At 42.8% G+C, this 13562-nt stretch overlaps 1 protein-coding gene across 18 annotated transcripts in view; it reads left to right on the plus strand.

Annotated features, from left to right (window-relative positions):
- PDE8B (phosphodiesterase 8B) overlaps positions 1 to 13562 on the plus strand; it is a 352403-nt gene that overhangs the window by 298114 nt on the left and 40727 nt on the right. For all 18 annotated transcript variants that reach the window (XM_055436840.2, XM_088839884.1, XM_088839887.1 and 15 more), the window contains one exon: positions 13517 to 13559. In XM_055436840.2, the coding sequence (XP_055292815.2) occupies positions 13517 to 13559 (43 nt within the window). The remainder of the gene's footprint in view (positions 1 to 13516; positions 13560 to 13562) is intronic.

A 13562-nucleotide genomic window follows, 5' to 3' on the forward strand; every position in this document is an offset into this window, starting at 1 on the left:
TGAATATTGCAGCTATGAACATAGGGGTTCATGTATCTGTTTTGAATTACACTTTTGTCCAGGTGTATGCCCAGGAGTGGCATTATTGGATCATATGGTAATTCGACTTCTAGTTTTCTGAGGAACCTCCACACTGTTTTCTATAGTGACTGAACCAAGTTACATTCCCACCAACAGCATGGGAGGGTTCCCTTTTCTCCACGCCCTTTCTGGCATTTGTAAACTTTTTACTGATGGCCATTCTGACCAGTGTGAGGTGGTACCTTACTGTCATTTTGATTTGAATTTCTCTAATAATTAGCAATGTTGAGCATCTTTTCATGTGCCTACTGGCCTTCTGTATGTCTTCTTTGGAGAAATGTCTATTAAGGTCTTCTGCCCACTTTTCAATTAGGTTTGCTTTGTGTTGTTGTTGTATGAGTTGTTTGTATATTTTGGAGACTAAGCCCTTGTCACTTGTATCATTTACAAATATTTTCTCCCATTCTGTAGCTTCCCTTTTTTTTGTTTTATTTTGTGGGTTTGTTTTTATTTATTTATATTGTGGTTTTCATTGCTGTGCAAAAGCTTTTGAGTTTGACTAAATCCCATTTGTTTATTTTTGTTTTTATTTCTATTATCTTGGGAAACTGACCTAAGCAAACTTTGGTATGATTTATGTCAGAGAATGGTTTGCCTATGCTCTCTTATAGGAGTTCTATGGTGTCTTATGTTTAAATCTTTAAGGCTTTTCAGTTTATTTTTGTACATTGTATGAGGATGGTTCTAACTGCACTGATTTACATGCACTGTCCAACTTTCCCAACACCACTTGCTAAAGAGACTGTCTTTTCCCATTTTATGTTCTTGCCTTCGTTGTTGAAGATTAGCTGGCTGTCAACGTGTGGGTTTGTCTCTGGGCTCTCTTCTGTCTCACTGATCCACATGTCTGTCTTGGCATCATTAACACTGTTTTGATTACTGTAGCTTTGTAATATTGTCTGAAGTCTGGGAGAGTTGTGCTTCTAGCTTTGTTTTTTCCCTTAAGGATTGCTTTGGAAGTTGTGGATCTTTTATTTATTTGGGGATGGTTTGTTCTAGTTCTATGAAGAATGTCATGGGTGTTTTGATAGGGATCACATTAAATTTGTAGATTGCTTTGGGTAGAATTGCCATTTTAACAATATTAAACAATACCTTTAACAATGTATCTTCAGTCCAAGAGCATGGGGTACCCTCACATTTTTGAATCATCTTCAGTTTCCTTTATTAATGTTTTATAGTTCTCAGCGTATATCTTTCACCTCCTTGGTCAGTTTAGTCCTAGGTATTTTTTTTTTTTTTGGTGCTATTTTAAAAGGTATTGTTTTTCTACATTTCTTTTCTGATATTTCATTGTTCATGTAAAGAAATGCAACTGATTGTGCATGTTGATCTTGTATCCTGCTACTTTGCTGAATCCACTTAGCTGTAGTAGTTTTTGTCTGGAGTCCTCAGGATTTTCTAGGTATAGTATCATCTCCTCTGCATGTAGGGAAAGTTCTTCCTCTTCCTTGAAGCTGTCACTTGTAATACTTTGTATCATCGTGGTAGTCACTACCATAAAATGGAATGCCATAATCACTAGTCATAATGGAAGATAACAGGAAAACAGATAAGAGTAGAAAAAACCCCACGTGTTAGCAAATCTGGACGCTATAGCTGTTGGTTGAAAGTTCGGAGACTGGGACCCTCCTAAGACTTTCTCCTTAATTAAACCCAGAAGGCTTGGAAAAACATTAGAGGACAGATGAATTGAATAGGAGAGTCCAGGTTATTTAGCATCAAGTTTTGAAATGCCCCAAACTTAAATTTTAACCCCTCAGCATCACATCATTTTTGAAATGCCATCTTGACACTCAAACCAGCTTCCTAAAACTGTTTTGTTTTCTGTCACATTCCCAGTGTCTAGAACATTGCCTGACACATAGTACAAGTTCATCAAACACGGAATGAATAAATTCATTGTGACAGTACTTGGTTTTTGTCCCCTATTAATAAATCCCTTGAGAGCAGGTCCTAAATATCTTTGTCTCACGGAACCAATAAATGATTCTTCAGCTGAAGTTAGAAGGGGTATCCATTAGAGATGCCCTTTTTTCCCTCCCAGGGGTGACTTTTCACAAAATGTAAGCAAGGATTCTGACAAACAGCATTTTCAGAACCCGGGGACACAGTGATAAAGCTTCGCCATTCTGTCCTCTCATCATTGCTTATTTTTCCTTTTGTGCTGTCCCCGCCTCTGGGTAGCTTCCAAAGGGCCTGATTTATTAAGCAAGGGTCCTGCTGGTGGCTTCTATCTTTCGCCAATCACAGTGCCAGCAAAGCCTGGGTGTCATTAAGCAGTTTAACGACTCTGTCTAGTGCTGGAGTAACAGGAGTGGGGAAAATGTTAGATTGTTGCAGTTCCCTCCCTCTCCTGACAAAATCTAGCAGTCATCTGAGTTCACACAACAAAACATTTACAAAAGTGCCATCAGTCATGGACAGTTCCTTGAAAGCAAGAAGCTTTAAGCACAATGAAATTTCTTTCTGGGGTGATTTATCTGGACGTTTCTCTTTGTGCCTAGCAGTGAGGGGACAGAGGCTAGAGAAATGATGGCATAAAAGTGAAAAACTCATGTGTGCTGCTTATGTGTCTGCCTTAAAGAAAATGATTTCCGTAAACTAAGATTAGTCCTGGCATAGTGAGCAGCACTGTAGCCAGATTCTCAGGAAACAGGATACCTCTGGGTAAGAGCAGGCAGAGGGATCCAGCCTTATCTGGGCATCCACTGTTTGCCAGTGGTTCTCAAAGTAGGGCCACTGACTCAGCAGTTCTGGGGCCCTGACCTCAACCTACTGACATCATGGGGGCGGGCACAGCTCCCTGAGAGCTAGTGGGCCAGGCCTTTTGTACATGTTATCTCGTTTGATCCTCTTAGATCCTAAAAGGTAGGCATTGGTCCCGTTTACCTATAAGGAGACTCAGTGAAGCTCGTAAGTTTACACAGCTGTGACTGGAGATTTTTTAAAAACTCTGTCAGCGAAGCTATACTTTTTCCACGTGAATCAGTGTTTCTCAAACTGTAGTTATAATCAGTCCACTTAGAGATGACACATTAGAATGCAGATTCTGTTCAACAGGAGCCTGAGAGCAGAGTGAAGCTCCCGGGTGTTCCCATCTGCTGGTGCACAGAGCATTCTGAAGAGGGCGGCCTCAGGAACTGCTGTGCGGTCCCAGACTTGCGGCCCTGGCTCACCACGGAAGTTGTTAGAGATCCAGTTCTGGGAGGAAGTTTGAGAATCACTATCCTATTTCCATATTAGAAAACCCAGTGTTGTCCAGGTATGCAGCAGGGTGGTGCTTACATTGTAGGTATTTGATAGCAGTTAAAGGAGAAGCTGGACAAGGGGAAAAAGACAGACCATCTAAACCTGAATGGTGGCTTGCATTAAGTGTTTTTCCATGAGATAAGCATACAGAAATGATTATCACTGGGCTACATAATGAGAGTCCTTCTCTGTGTAAAGGTTCCTGCAAGTGCATGTTGAATGTAGGGCCAGTGGACACTAGGACTGAAGTAATTTTGACCAAGGGATACCAGTGATATCTGAACATGCTAGATCAGACATTGCACAGAAGGGTGTTTGAATTTTCCCAAGAAAATTACCTTTCAGCACTGGAGATATTTATCTCTACATTTGTCTGGAATATAGCAAATGACCTTAAAAAAAAAAAAAAGGAGCAGCTTGACATCTTTCTTTTTAATCTTGTGTAATCTTAAATATTCGTATGCATTTTCATCAAGCCAATGCATGTAGCTTTGATATAAGCAGCATTTTCAATTACCATCAAGATAAAAGAGGAGAGAGAATGTCATGCTGAGTCTGTTATGCTCATGAAATCACCCAAAGTGAGGAGATCTGACACCAGGCATCAAGGTTGGCATCCATGCAGCTTCTCTGTCTTGGCGCTATAGTATCTTGAGAAACCAGACTCAGCGCATGAAAACAATGGCAACAACTCGGCCCTGATTTTGGGAGCTTATGTAACGGTAACCATTGAGGACAGGGATCCAGCATGTTGCATGAATTTTCTTTCAGTGTTTTTGGGTTCATTGTTTGGTATTTGTTTTGCTCTTTGGGAAGTTTGAGAAGTGTATCTTCAAGTGTGTGTTTTTTTTTTTTTAAATAGACCATGCAGAAAGGATATTTGATCTTTACATCAGATATTCATAACTTCCAAGGAAAAACTCATCAAAGTATTTTCAGTAAAGAAAGATGATCAAAGAGGTTCTCTGTTATACCACTTCCTCCGTCACTTTCGCTGCATGTGAATGAAGGGGGGGTCTCAAATGACTCAGTTCCCGTAATCGGATCTTGCACCCAGCATTCAGCCTCCACTATTACTGAAGTCTTGTCATATACATCAGAGCATTTGGTTTTGTCATGAAGTCACTGATCAAGAATGTTCACTCAAAGACTGCTTACACAGAATATTTAAGAGACTGGTACTTTTCTTCATCTTAACCAGGTGTGTACACTTTTTCATAATATTTGGGTTAGAGGAAGATGCAGAAAACAAGCAAATAATGTAAAGCCTGAGGCTGAAAACTGATCAAAGCCAGCGCTCTTCTGTATGATCAAGAAATCTTTCAAAGTCACTCATGATTCCTTTATGAATGAATGTCTAGATATGAACAATTGGTTTTTCTTAATAGTAGCTGCCAGTTTTATAAGTGCATTGATTATGACGAGAAGCACAGCAATGAATCAGAGCTGCAGCAACTAGTTCAGGGATGAGGATGCACCCCGGTGTTTGACTTCTCACCATCCCACCCGTTCTGCTGCTGCCACAGATTTGCCACTGTTGGAGCACATTTATTGGGAAAATGCCTTATCAGAACACTACCATGCAAAGAAATAGAGGAATACAATAGAATGGGGAAAACTAGAGGTCTCTTCAAGACAATTAGAGCTACAAGGGAACATTTCATGCAAAGATGGGCACAATAAAAGACAGAAATGGCATGGACCTAACAGAAGCAGAAGGTATTAAGAAGAGGTGGCAAGAATACGCAGAACTGTACAAAAAAGAGCTTCATGACCCAGATAACCACGATGGTGTGACCACTCACCTAGAGCCAGGCATCCTGGAGTGCGAGGTCAAACGGATCTTAGGAAGCATCACTAAGAACAAAGCTAGTGGAGGTGATGGAATTCCAGCTGAGCTATTTCAAATCCTCAAAGACGATGCTATGAAAGTGCTGCACTCAATATGCCAGCAACTCTGGAAAACTCAGCAGTGGCGACAGGACTGGAAAAGGTCAGTTTTCATTCCAATCCCAAAGAAGGACAATGCCAAAGGACGTTCAATTGCACAATTGCACTCATCTCACACACCAGCAAAGTCATGCTCAAAATCCTCCAAGCTCGGCTTCAACAGTATGTGAGCCAAGAACTTCCAGATGTTCAAGCTGGATTTAGAAAAGGCAGGGGAACCAGAGATCAAATTGCCAACATCCATTGGATCATAGAAAAAGCAAGAGAGTTCCAGAAAAACATCTACTTCTTTCTTCTTTACTGACTACACCAAAGCCTTTTTGTGGATCACAAAAAACTGGAAAATTCTTAAAGAGATGGAAATAGCAGACCACCTTACCTGCCTCCTGAGAAACCTGTATGCAGGTCAAGAAGCAACAGTTAGAACCAGACATGGAACAACAGACTGGTTCAAAATTGGGAAAGGAGTACGTCAAGGCTGTATATTGTCACCCTGCTTATTTAACTTATATGCAGAGTACATCATGCAAGATGCCAGGCTGGATGAAGCACAAGCTGGAATCAAGATTGCCAGGAGAAATATCAATAACCTCAGATATGCAGATGATACCACCCTTACGGCAGAAAGTGAAGAACTAAAGAGCCTCTTGATGAAAGTGAAAGAAAAGAGTGAAAAAGCTGGCTTAAAACTCAACATTAAAAAAACTAAGATCATGGCATCTGGTCCCATCACTTCACGGGAAATAGATGGGATAACAGTGGAAACATTGAGAGATTTATTTTCTTGGGCTCCAAAATCACTGCAGATGGTGACTGCAGCCATGAAATTAAAACACGTTTGCTCCTTGGAAGAAAAGCTATGACAAATCCAGACAGCATATTAAAAAGCAGAGCCATTACTGACAAAAGTCCATCTAGTCAAAGCTATGGTTTTTCCAGTAGTCATGTGTGTATGTGAGAGTTGGACCATAAAGAAAGCTGAGCGCTGAAGAATTGATGCTTTTGAATGGTGGTGTTGGAGAAGGCTCTTCAGAGTCCCTTGGACTACAGGGAGATCCAACCAGTCCACCCTAAAGGAAATCATTGAAAGGACTGATGCTGAAGCTCCAATACTTTGGCCACCTGATGTGAAGAACTGACTCATTGGAAAAGATGGTGATGCTGGGAAAGATTGAAGGCAGGAGGAAAAGGGGATGACAGAGGATGAGTGGTTGAGTGGCATCACTGACTCATTGGACATGAGTTTGAGCAAGCTCTGGTAGTTGGTGATGGACAGGGAAGCCTGGTGTGCTGCAGTCCGTGGGGTGGCAGAGTCGGACACGACTGAGCAACTGGACTGAACTGAACCGTACCATGAAGCACTTTAGAGGCATCAGTATTAAGTATAATCAACAAAAACCAGTATGATGGGCAAATCATTAATAGTGTTTTCAGCACAAGCTATAAGGTGAAGGACAAGATTGATCTCGCTCTCGTGTGGGCTGATATTTGGTGGGCTTCTGCATACAGGTGCTGTGTTAGCTCTCAGTGCTAGAGTAGTCAAGTACACAAGGGTGATCAAGTGAGACACAGCTCCTGCTGTGAGTGGGGCTCGTAACAGATAATGAGACAAGCACAGGGTTATGAACTGTATAAAACGCAATGAAGGCAAAGCCCGTTGAGAACATGTGAAGCTAGAACCTAGCCTCATGAGGGACTGGGATGGGCAGGAAATACCTGGGACGGCTTCCCTGAGAAACCACCCTCAGCTCAGATTTGGAGGACAGATGGGCAAAAGGAAGAGAGTGGAGTGGGAAGCTTCTGGGCTTGGATATGTGTGGTAGCAAAGAGCATGGGAAAATCAGAGAGATGGGGATGGCGTGCAGCCCACAAACTGGGAGCCCAGGGCAGACTGGCAGGGGTCAAGGGTGCCTCTGGGGAACTGCAGGGCCAGGCCACACTGCAGCCTCTCGTAGCCACGTCGTCCAATGGGGCTGACCCCAAGACCAGGTGGGAAGTATGAGTTTTAAGCAGGAAAGTGACAGGATTAGATGTACAGTTTTGCAGGATCCTGATTCAAAAGTTGAAAATGGATTAAGTTGGGAAGGTTATTGCCAAGGTCAGAGTTCAGATGAGAACTGATGGTGCTTGTACTCTGACAATGGAGAGAAGTGCGTAATCCCAGAAGGGTTTAGAAATGAGATTTTACAAGATTTGATGATGGACTGGATGTGAGGATGAGAGAAAAGGAAACATCAAGGATGACCGCCCCCCCGCCACACACACATACCCAGCTCACATACTGGGAAATCTGGTGGTTTTACTTACAATGGATGCCTTGTATAGCTCTGTCATTCCATGGGGACAGAAGCAGACTAGACATCTCTACCCAAGGCCTTTCACAGTCTCCCAAGGTGACTCAGAAATGCGTACTGAAGGAGGTATCTAGTATTTATTTGCTTAATAAATTGTTATTGTAGTCATCCTGGCCTTGATTCATTTTAACTGCTACAAAGTCTTGTGATTGTTCATTTTTTAAAAAAGTTACTTCAGGGTTTTTCTCCCAGAAGAGATATCAGGATTTAGGTTCATTTATAACTCTATAATGCACAAAATCGATCAATAAAGTTATTAAAATCAGGGTATTAAATAGTTACCTAGGTAAATCTTATGCTTCTAAGACTGGCAGCTGCTGTCTACAATTCCATAGCTATGGTTTGAAGTGGAACATCCTTTTCATGCCCAGGTTCATGGTAGAGTCCCCAGAATGGGGACATGTCACTTATCTCGCTTAGTTTCAGGCTGTTCTCAATTTTATTCATCTTATTTATTTTCACTGATTTTGAAATTGTTTCAGACTTCCAATTTTTAGCTATCAATCCATATTCTCAGTTGAACATATAATTTTCTCAATATTTTGCTATGAAATTTTTCCAACACAGAAGAGAAAAATTGTAAGTAAATACACATATACCTACCACCTAGGTTCTCTAACACTTTGCTCAGTCGTCTATCTATATATCTATCAATCCATCTATCCCTCCCTTGATTCATCCATCAGTCCATCTTGTTCTTTGATAGATTTCAAATTAAGTTGCAGACAACAGGACATTTCACCCCTTGGTAGTTTGGCATGCATATTATTAATTTGAATTTAATATGTGGTTGAGAATTTTTTCATTTCTTAGTAAAGGTTACATATGGTGAAATGTACAAACCCTAAGTATACCATTCCTTGTATTTTGACAAATGCATATGCCTCTGTAATACAGACCCCATCAAGACTTCAAACCTGCCCGCCCCAGACATTCCCTTACGCCCCCTTCCCAGTTATCCCTGCCTCCACGCCCTTCCTCCCACCCCTCGAGGTAACACTCTTCTGATGTCTGTGACTGTAGATGAGTTTTGCTTGTTCCAGAGCTTCATGAAGCGTCTCTTCTTTTGTGTTGGCTTCTTTCATCAATCATCAGTGTTTTGAGATTCATTTATGTTGTACATGGGCTTCCCAGAGGGCTCAATGGTAAAGAATCCACCTGCCGCCTGCAATTCAGGAGCCACAGGATATGCGGGTTTGATTCCCTGGTCAGGAAGATCCCCTGGAGACGGAAATGACAACCTGCTCCAGTGTTCTGGCCTGGGAAATCCCATGGACAGAGAAGCCTGGCGGGCTACAGTCCAGGGGGTTGCAAAGCGTCAGACACATGACTCAGCATGCATGTATGTTGTATGTATCAGTATCTTTTTTTCCTTTTTATTTCTACCACAGTTTATTTCTCTTGTTGATAGACTTGTGAGCTGCTTTCCATTTAGATTCCTTTGAACATTCTTAGACAAGTCTTTTTGTGAATATATGCTCTCATTTATCTTGGGTAGATAACTCAGGAGTAGAACTGAACACAGAGGAGCTGGGTCACAGGGTAGGCATACATTTAATTTTATAAGAAACTGCCAAAACCTTTTTCATAGTGACTTTACAACTTTATAAACCCTCTAGTGTGTAAGAGTTGCAGTTGTTCCACATACTTGACAGAATTTCTTTTTAGTTTTAAGCGTTCTGGTGGATGTACAGAGAAAATGTCTTTTTACAATTTTATTTCTTTAGATATTTATTTGGTTGTGTAGGGTCTGAGTTGTGGCACACAGACTCCAGAGGGTGCAGGCTCAGTAACTGCTGGATGCAGGCTCTCTAGGTGAGTAATGTGGGCTTCAGTTGGCTGAGCTGCCCTGCAGCATGTGGGATCTTAGTTCCCTGACCGGGGATCAAACTTGCATCCCCTGCATTGCAAGGTGGATTCCTAACCACTGGACCCCCAGGGAAGTCCCGAGAATGTCACTGTTAAACAGTTATTCTTTAAGAGGAAAACAATCATATGACCTTGACATGCATGCACACACACATCTAGAACCTGCAGTGTTTTTAAGATCCAAGCATAATCTGGTGTTTGTACACAGAGCATTTAGCACAAGGACAGCAACACTTGCGAGAACCTATTGTATGTTAGGTAACTAAAGCATTGAAATTATGAATTTTTCCCCCCAAATAGGCTGTAAGCCTCCAAGGCCTTGCTATTAATAAGAAATTGCAGTTCTGAGCTCTGGCAGGCGTGGCACCGGCCAGGCCAGCAGCATTCATATTGCAGCACCTTAGTGCTGAAGCCTGTGGGACACAGGATACCAGAATTCCTAGTCATTTATAGATGCATTTCCATTGCAAGAGGGGGAACAAAACACCATATCCTGGAGAGATTGGCTGTCATGTGGCCTTTAAATTAGGATTCTTTGCTTTGCTTTAGCTTGCACATGGCAAAACCTATCCATAGCAGAGTCGTGTCTTCTCCAGAGTTACAGAGAAAATTATATTCAAACAGATGCCATTCACTGAACCAGAGCCTTGTGTCCTCAGACCCCAGTTTAACAAGCCTGAACCCCAGGCTGCCCTTCTGGGGCCTAACCGTAGAAAGCAACGGGACAAAGAGGAAGTGACTTTAGATCTAGAGAGAGCCAGGTTTGGAATTGAGATCTGCCGAGTGCTGGCTGCATGGCTCAGGGAAGGTCCCTCAACTTCTCCATCTGTCAGAAGGAATGACGGCCGGCCCTCCCTTGCGCGGACATGGTAATGACCAGGTTGCGGTGTGGACGTGCTGCTGCTGCTGCTGCTAAGTCACTTCAGTTGTGTCCGACTCTGTGTGATCCCTTAGACGGAAGCCCACCAGGCTCCCCCGTCCCTGGGATTCTCCAAGCAAGAACACTGGAGTGGGGTGGACGTGCTGGCACTGTACAAACACAGAAGAGAAGGCTGCTGTAGTCACGGGAGGAGCAGCCCCTCCTGTCTCCCCGTCCACGGTCCTCAGGCCCACGAGCCTCATTTGACTGCCCACCAGTGAATGCCCAGCCACACAGCCACTCACTTTCTGTGGGTTTCCTGGGTGCGTGCTCAGTCACTTGAGTCACATCAGACCCTTTGCAGCCCCCTGGACTATAGCCGACCAGGCTCCTCTGTCCGTGAGATTTCCCAGACAAGATTACTGGAGCAGGTTGTCATTTCCTCCTCCAGGGGATCTTTGTGACGCAGGGATCGAACCTATGTCTCCCGCACTGCAGGTGGATTCACTACTACTGAGCCACTGGGGAGGCCCGTTTTCTCAGTGAGTGACTGAGAATTATGAGGAAATAATTGGAGTGGGAGCATTCATCAGTTCAGTTCAGTTCAGTCGCTCAGTCGTGTCCGACTCTTAGCGACCCCATGAACCACAACACGAAAGGCCTCCCTGTCCATCACCAACTCCCGGAGTTCACTCAAACTCATGTCCATCGAGTTGGTGATGCCATCCAGCCACCTCATTCTCTGTCATCCCCGTCTCCTCCTACCCCCAATCGCTCCCAGCGTCAGAGTCTTTTCCAGTGAGTCAACTCGTCACATGAGGTGGCCAAAGTATTGGAGTTTCAGCTTTAGCATAAGTCCTTCCAATGAACACCCAGGATTGATCTCCTCTAGAATGGACTGGTTGGATCTCCTTGTAGTCCAAGGGACTCTCAAGAGTCTTGCATACCAAGTTATAAATGATGGGTGGGTTTAGCCTTCCAAGAAGAGAATTGTAATTCTGTAACGTTTTTCTCACGCAAGTGAACCCTTGGTTGTAAAAGGAGTTATCTGGGAGAGGCACGTGGATTGAGTCAGAAGCTTCGATAAAACCCTAGCCCCGCTGAGGTGTGAGGGGCCGGCTGCCGCCAGCACAGTTCTTCCCCCAGAGGGCTGTGAAGCGAGCCATGACCTGACGCGGCACTCAGCAGCTCTGCTCGTGAAGCCAGTGATGGTTGGTCGGTCGAGGAGTGTTTCCAGCTTCTCTGCTGTCCATAACGTGGAGCCCATCACAGGCAGATGAGCTGCTTTAGGGGCACAGGTTGGAGGGGCGCAGTGTGTTCAGTCAGAAATCGCTGAATGCAACCTCCTGTGTGGAGAAAGCCCAGGGCGGCATCAGCAGCCCGGTGCCTCTCCTCTCCCCTGCTCTCCAGGTGCTTCTCCCCTCAGGGGACAGTGTGCATGTCCATCCTAAAGGCAGGGCTGGCCTGGGCCTCTCTTGGACCTTGGGCTTCATCTAGTTCCATTCAGACTGAATACAAAGCCTGTGTTGACCTCCCAGAGGTCCACAGTCCAGTCAGCGGGCCTGGGGAGGTCAGTGAAAGACAAGAAAGGGTTTTGGTGTGTGATCTGGGGAGCCATGGGACATTGTTCCTTAAGGAAAGATGGATTGTGATTCAGACAGAAAAGCTTTCATTTAATGATGACTTGCTTTGGAGCTAAAAAGTTGACTGAGAAAAAGCTGTACTCATTTGGTATATCAAAAATTCATATTGCACTCAGTAGCTTTGAGCAAATGATCTTTATTTGTAAAGAAAAAACAAAACAGGGACTTCTCTGGTCGTCCAGTGGCTAAGACTCTGCATTCCTAATGCAAAGGGCCCAGGGTTCTATCCCTGGGTGGGAAATTAGATCCCACATGCTCCGACTAAGACCCAAGGAACACGTGTACACCCGTGGCAGATTCATGTCAATGTATGCAAAACCAATACAATATTTTAAAGTAATTAGCCTCCAATTAAAATAAATACATTTATATTTTAAAAATAAAAAATACTGTCAATTTAAAAAAAAAGTGAAAAAAAAGAAAAGAAAAAAACAGAAGAAATAAAAGATCCCATAATTATGGGATAAATGAGTCAGAGCCCTTTGGTCACCTGTAAGACCAAGACCTCACTCAGGCTGGCCATGAAACTGTTTCTGTAGTTACATGGAATGAGCTGTGCAGAAAAATTCATACAAAACCCCCTATATTAACAACTCAGTTTTATGTGATTATTTTTCAATGGGTCAGTCAAGCTGGAACATTTTACCTGTATCTGATGTATTAATATATGGGACTTCTGGCTGTTACAGCTGATGCTGCTAAACCATACTGTCTTCCTTCATAAGCAGTCCTACACATTTCTTCTGTCTTGCTCTTCAGGTTAACTTACTCCATTCCTTCAGCGCCTACAAACGTATGATGGCTTTAGAAACCGGAAATAGGTGGCTATAGCAGCAAAGCAGCCTGATTATAATCACGACAGCTAGATGTACCCCAGAATCAATGTCTGAGTTATCAACATGAGAAATGCAGAACCCCCACAGATTTACCGAGGATTAGCACAAAACATTGATACTGAGAAAGAAATAGGTGCTAAACTGAATCTAAAGTTAAGACCTTGTGAAGAAATGTTTAGTAAATTGACTCTGTCTCTAATTGATGTGTGTTTGAAGAGCTTTTTTGAAAGTTTTTTTTTTAATTCTAGGCTTAAATTCAGACTGATTTTATATTACAGGAAAAATGTACAACATGTCTGAAATAAAACCAGGGTTCATATGACAGTCTGATAAAAATATTTAATCTTGTTTTAAATTTTTTTTTGTCCTTCTGCATTTCTGCAGACTGTCAGAAATGAGAACAGCTGACTGGAGAGCTAGATGTCTTGCTTAGCAAGAGCATCCCTTGGATGTCTTCCTGTTCTCAGACTCAGGCATTTTATAAGTGTCTGGATATAATAGAGAATTTGTAGTGTTATCACCTGTGTACATCTTTCATCTGTTCATATTATCTGTGCAATGTCTTCCTTTCTTGAACTCTTCAGAGTTTTTAATGAAATTGGTTGGAAATGTAACTAATATCATATTTTAAATCTCTTTTTCTTGCTTTACCAAACTTCTGAACAACTTTAGATTCTCAAGATTCATCGTGATTCAGGAGACAATTCTCAGACAGGTG

This window comes from Moschus berezovskii, chromosome 9 (genome assembly GCF_049115385.1).
Source record: "Moschus berezovskii isolate FMDL1 chromosome 9, NW_MosBer_1.0, whole genome shotgun sequence".
NCBI lineage: Eukaryota > Metazoa > Chordata > Mammalia > Artiodactyla > Moschidae > Moschus > Moschus berezovskii.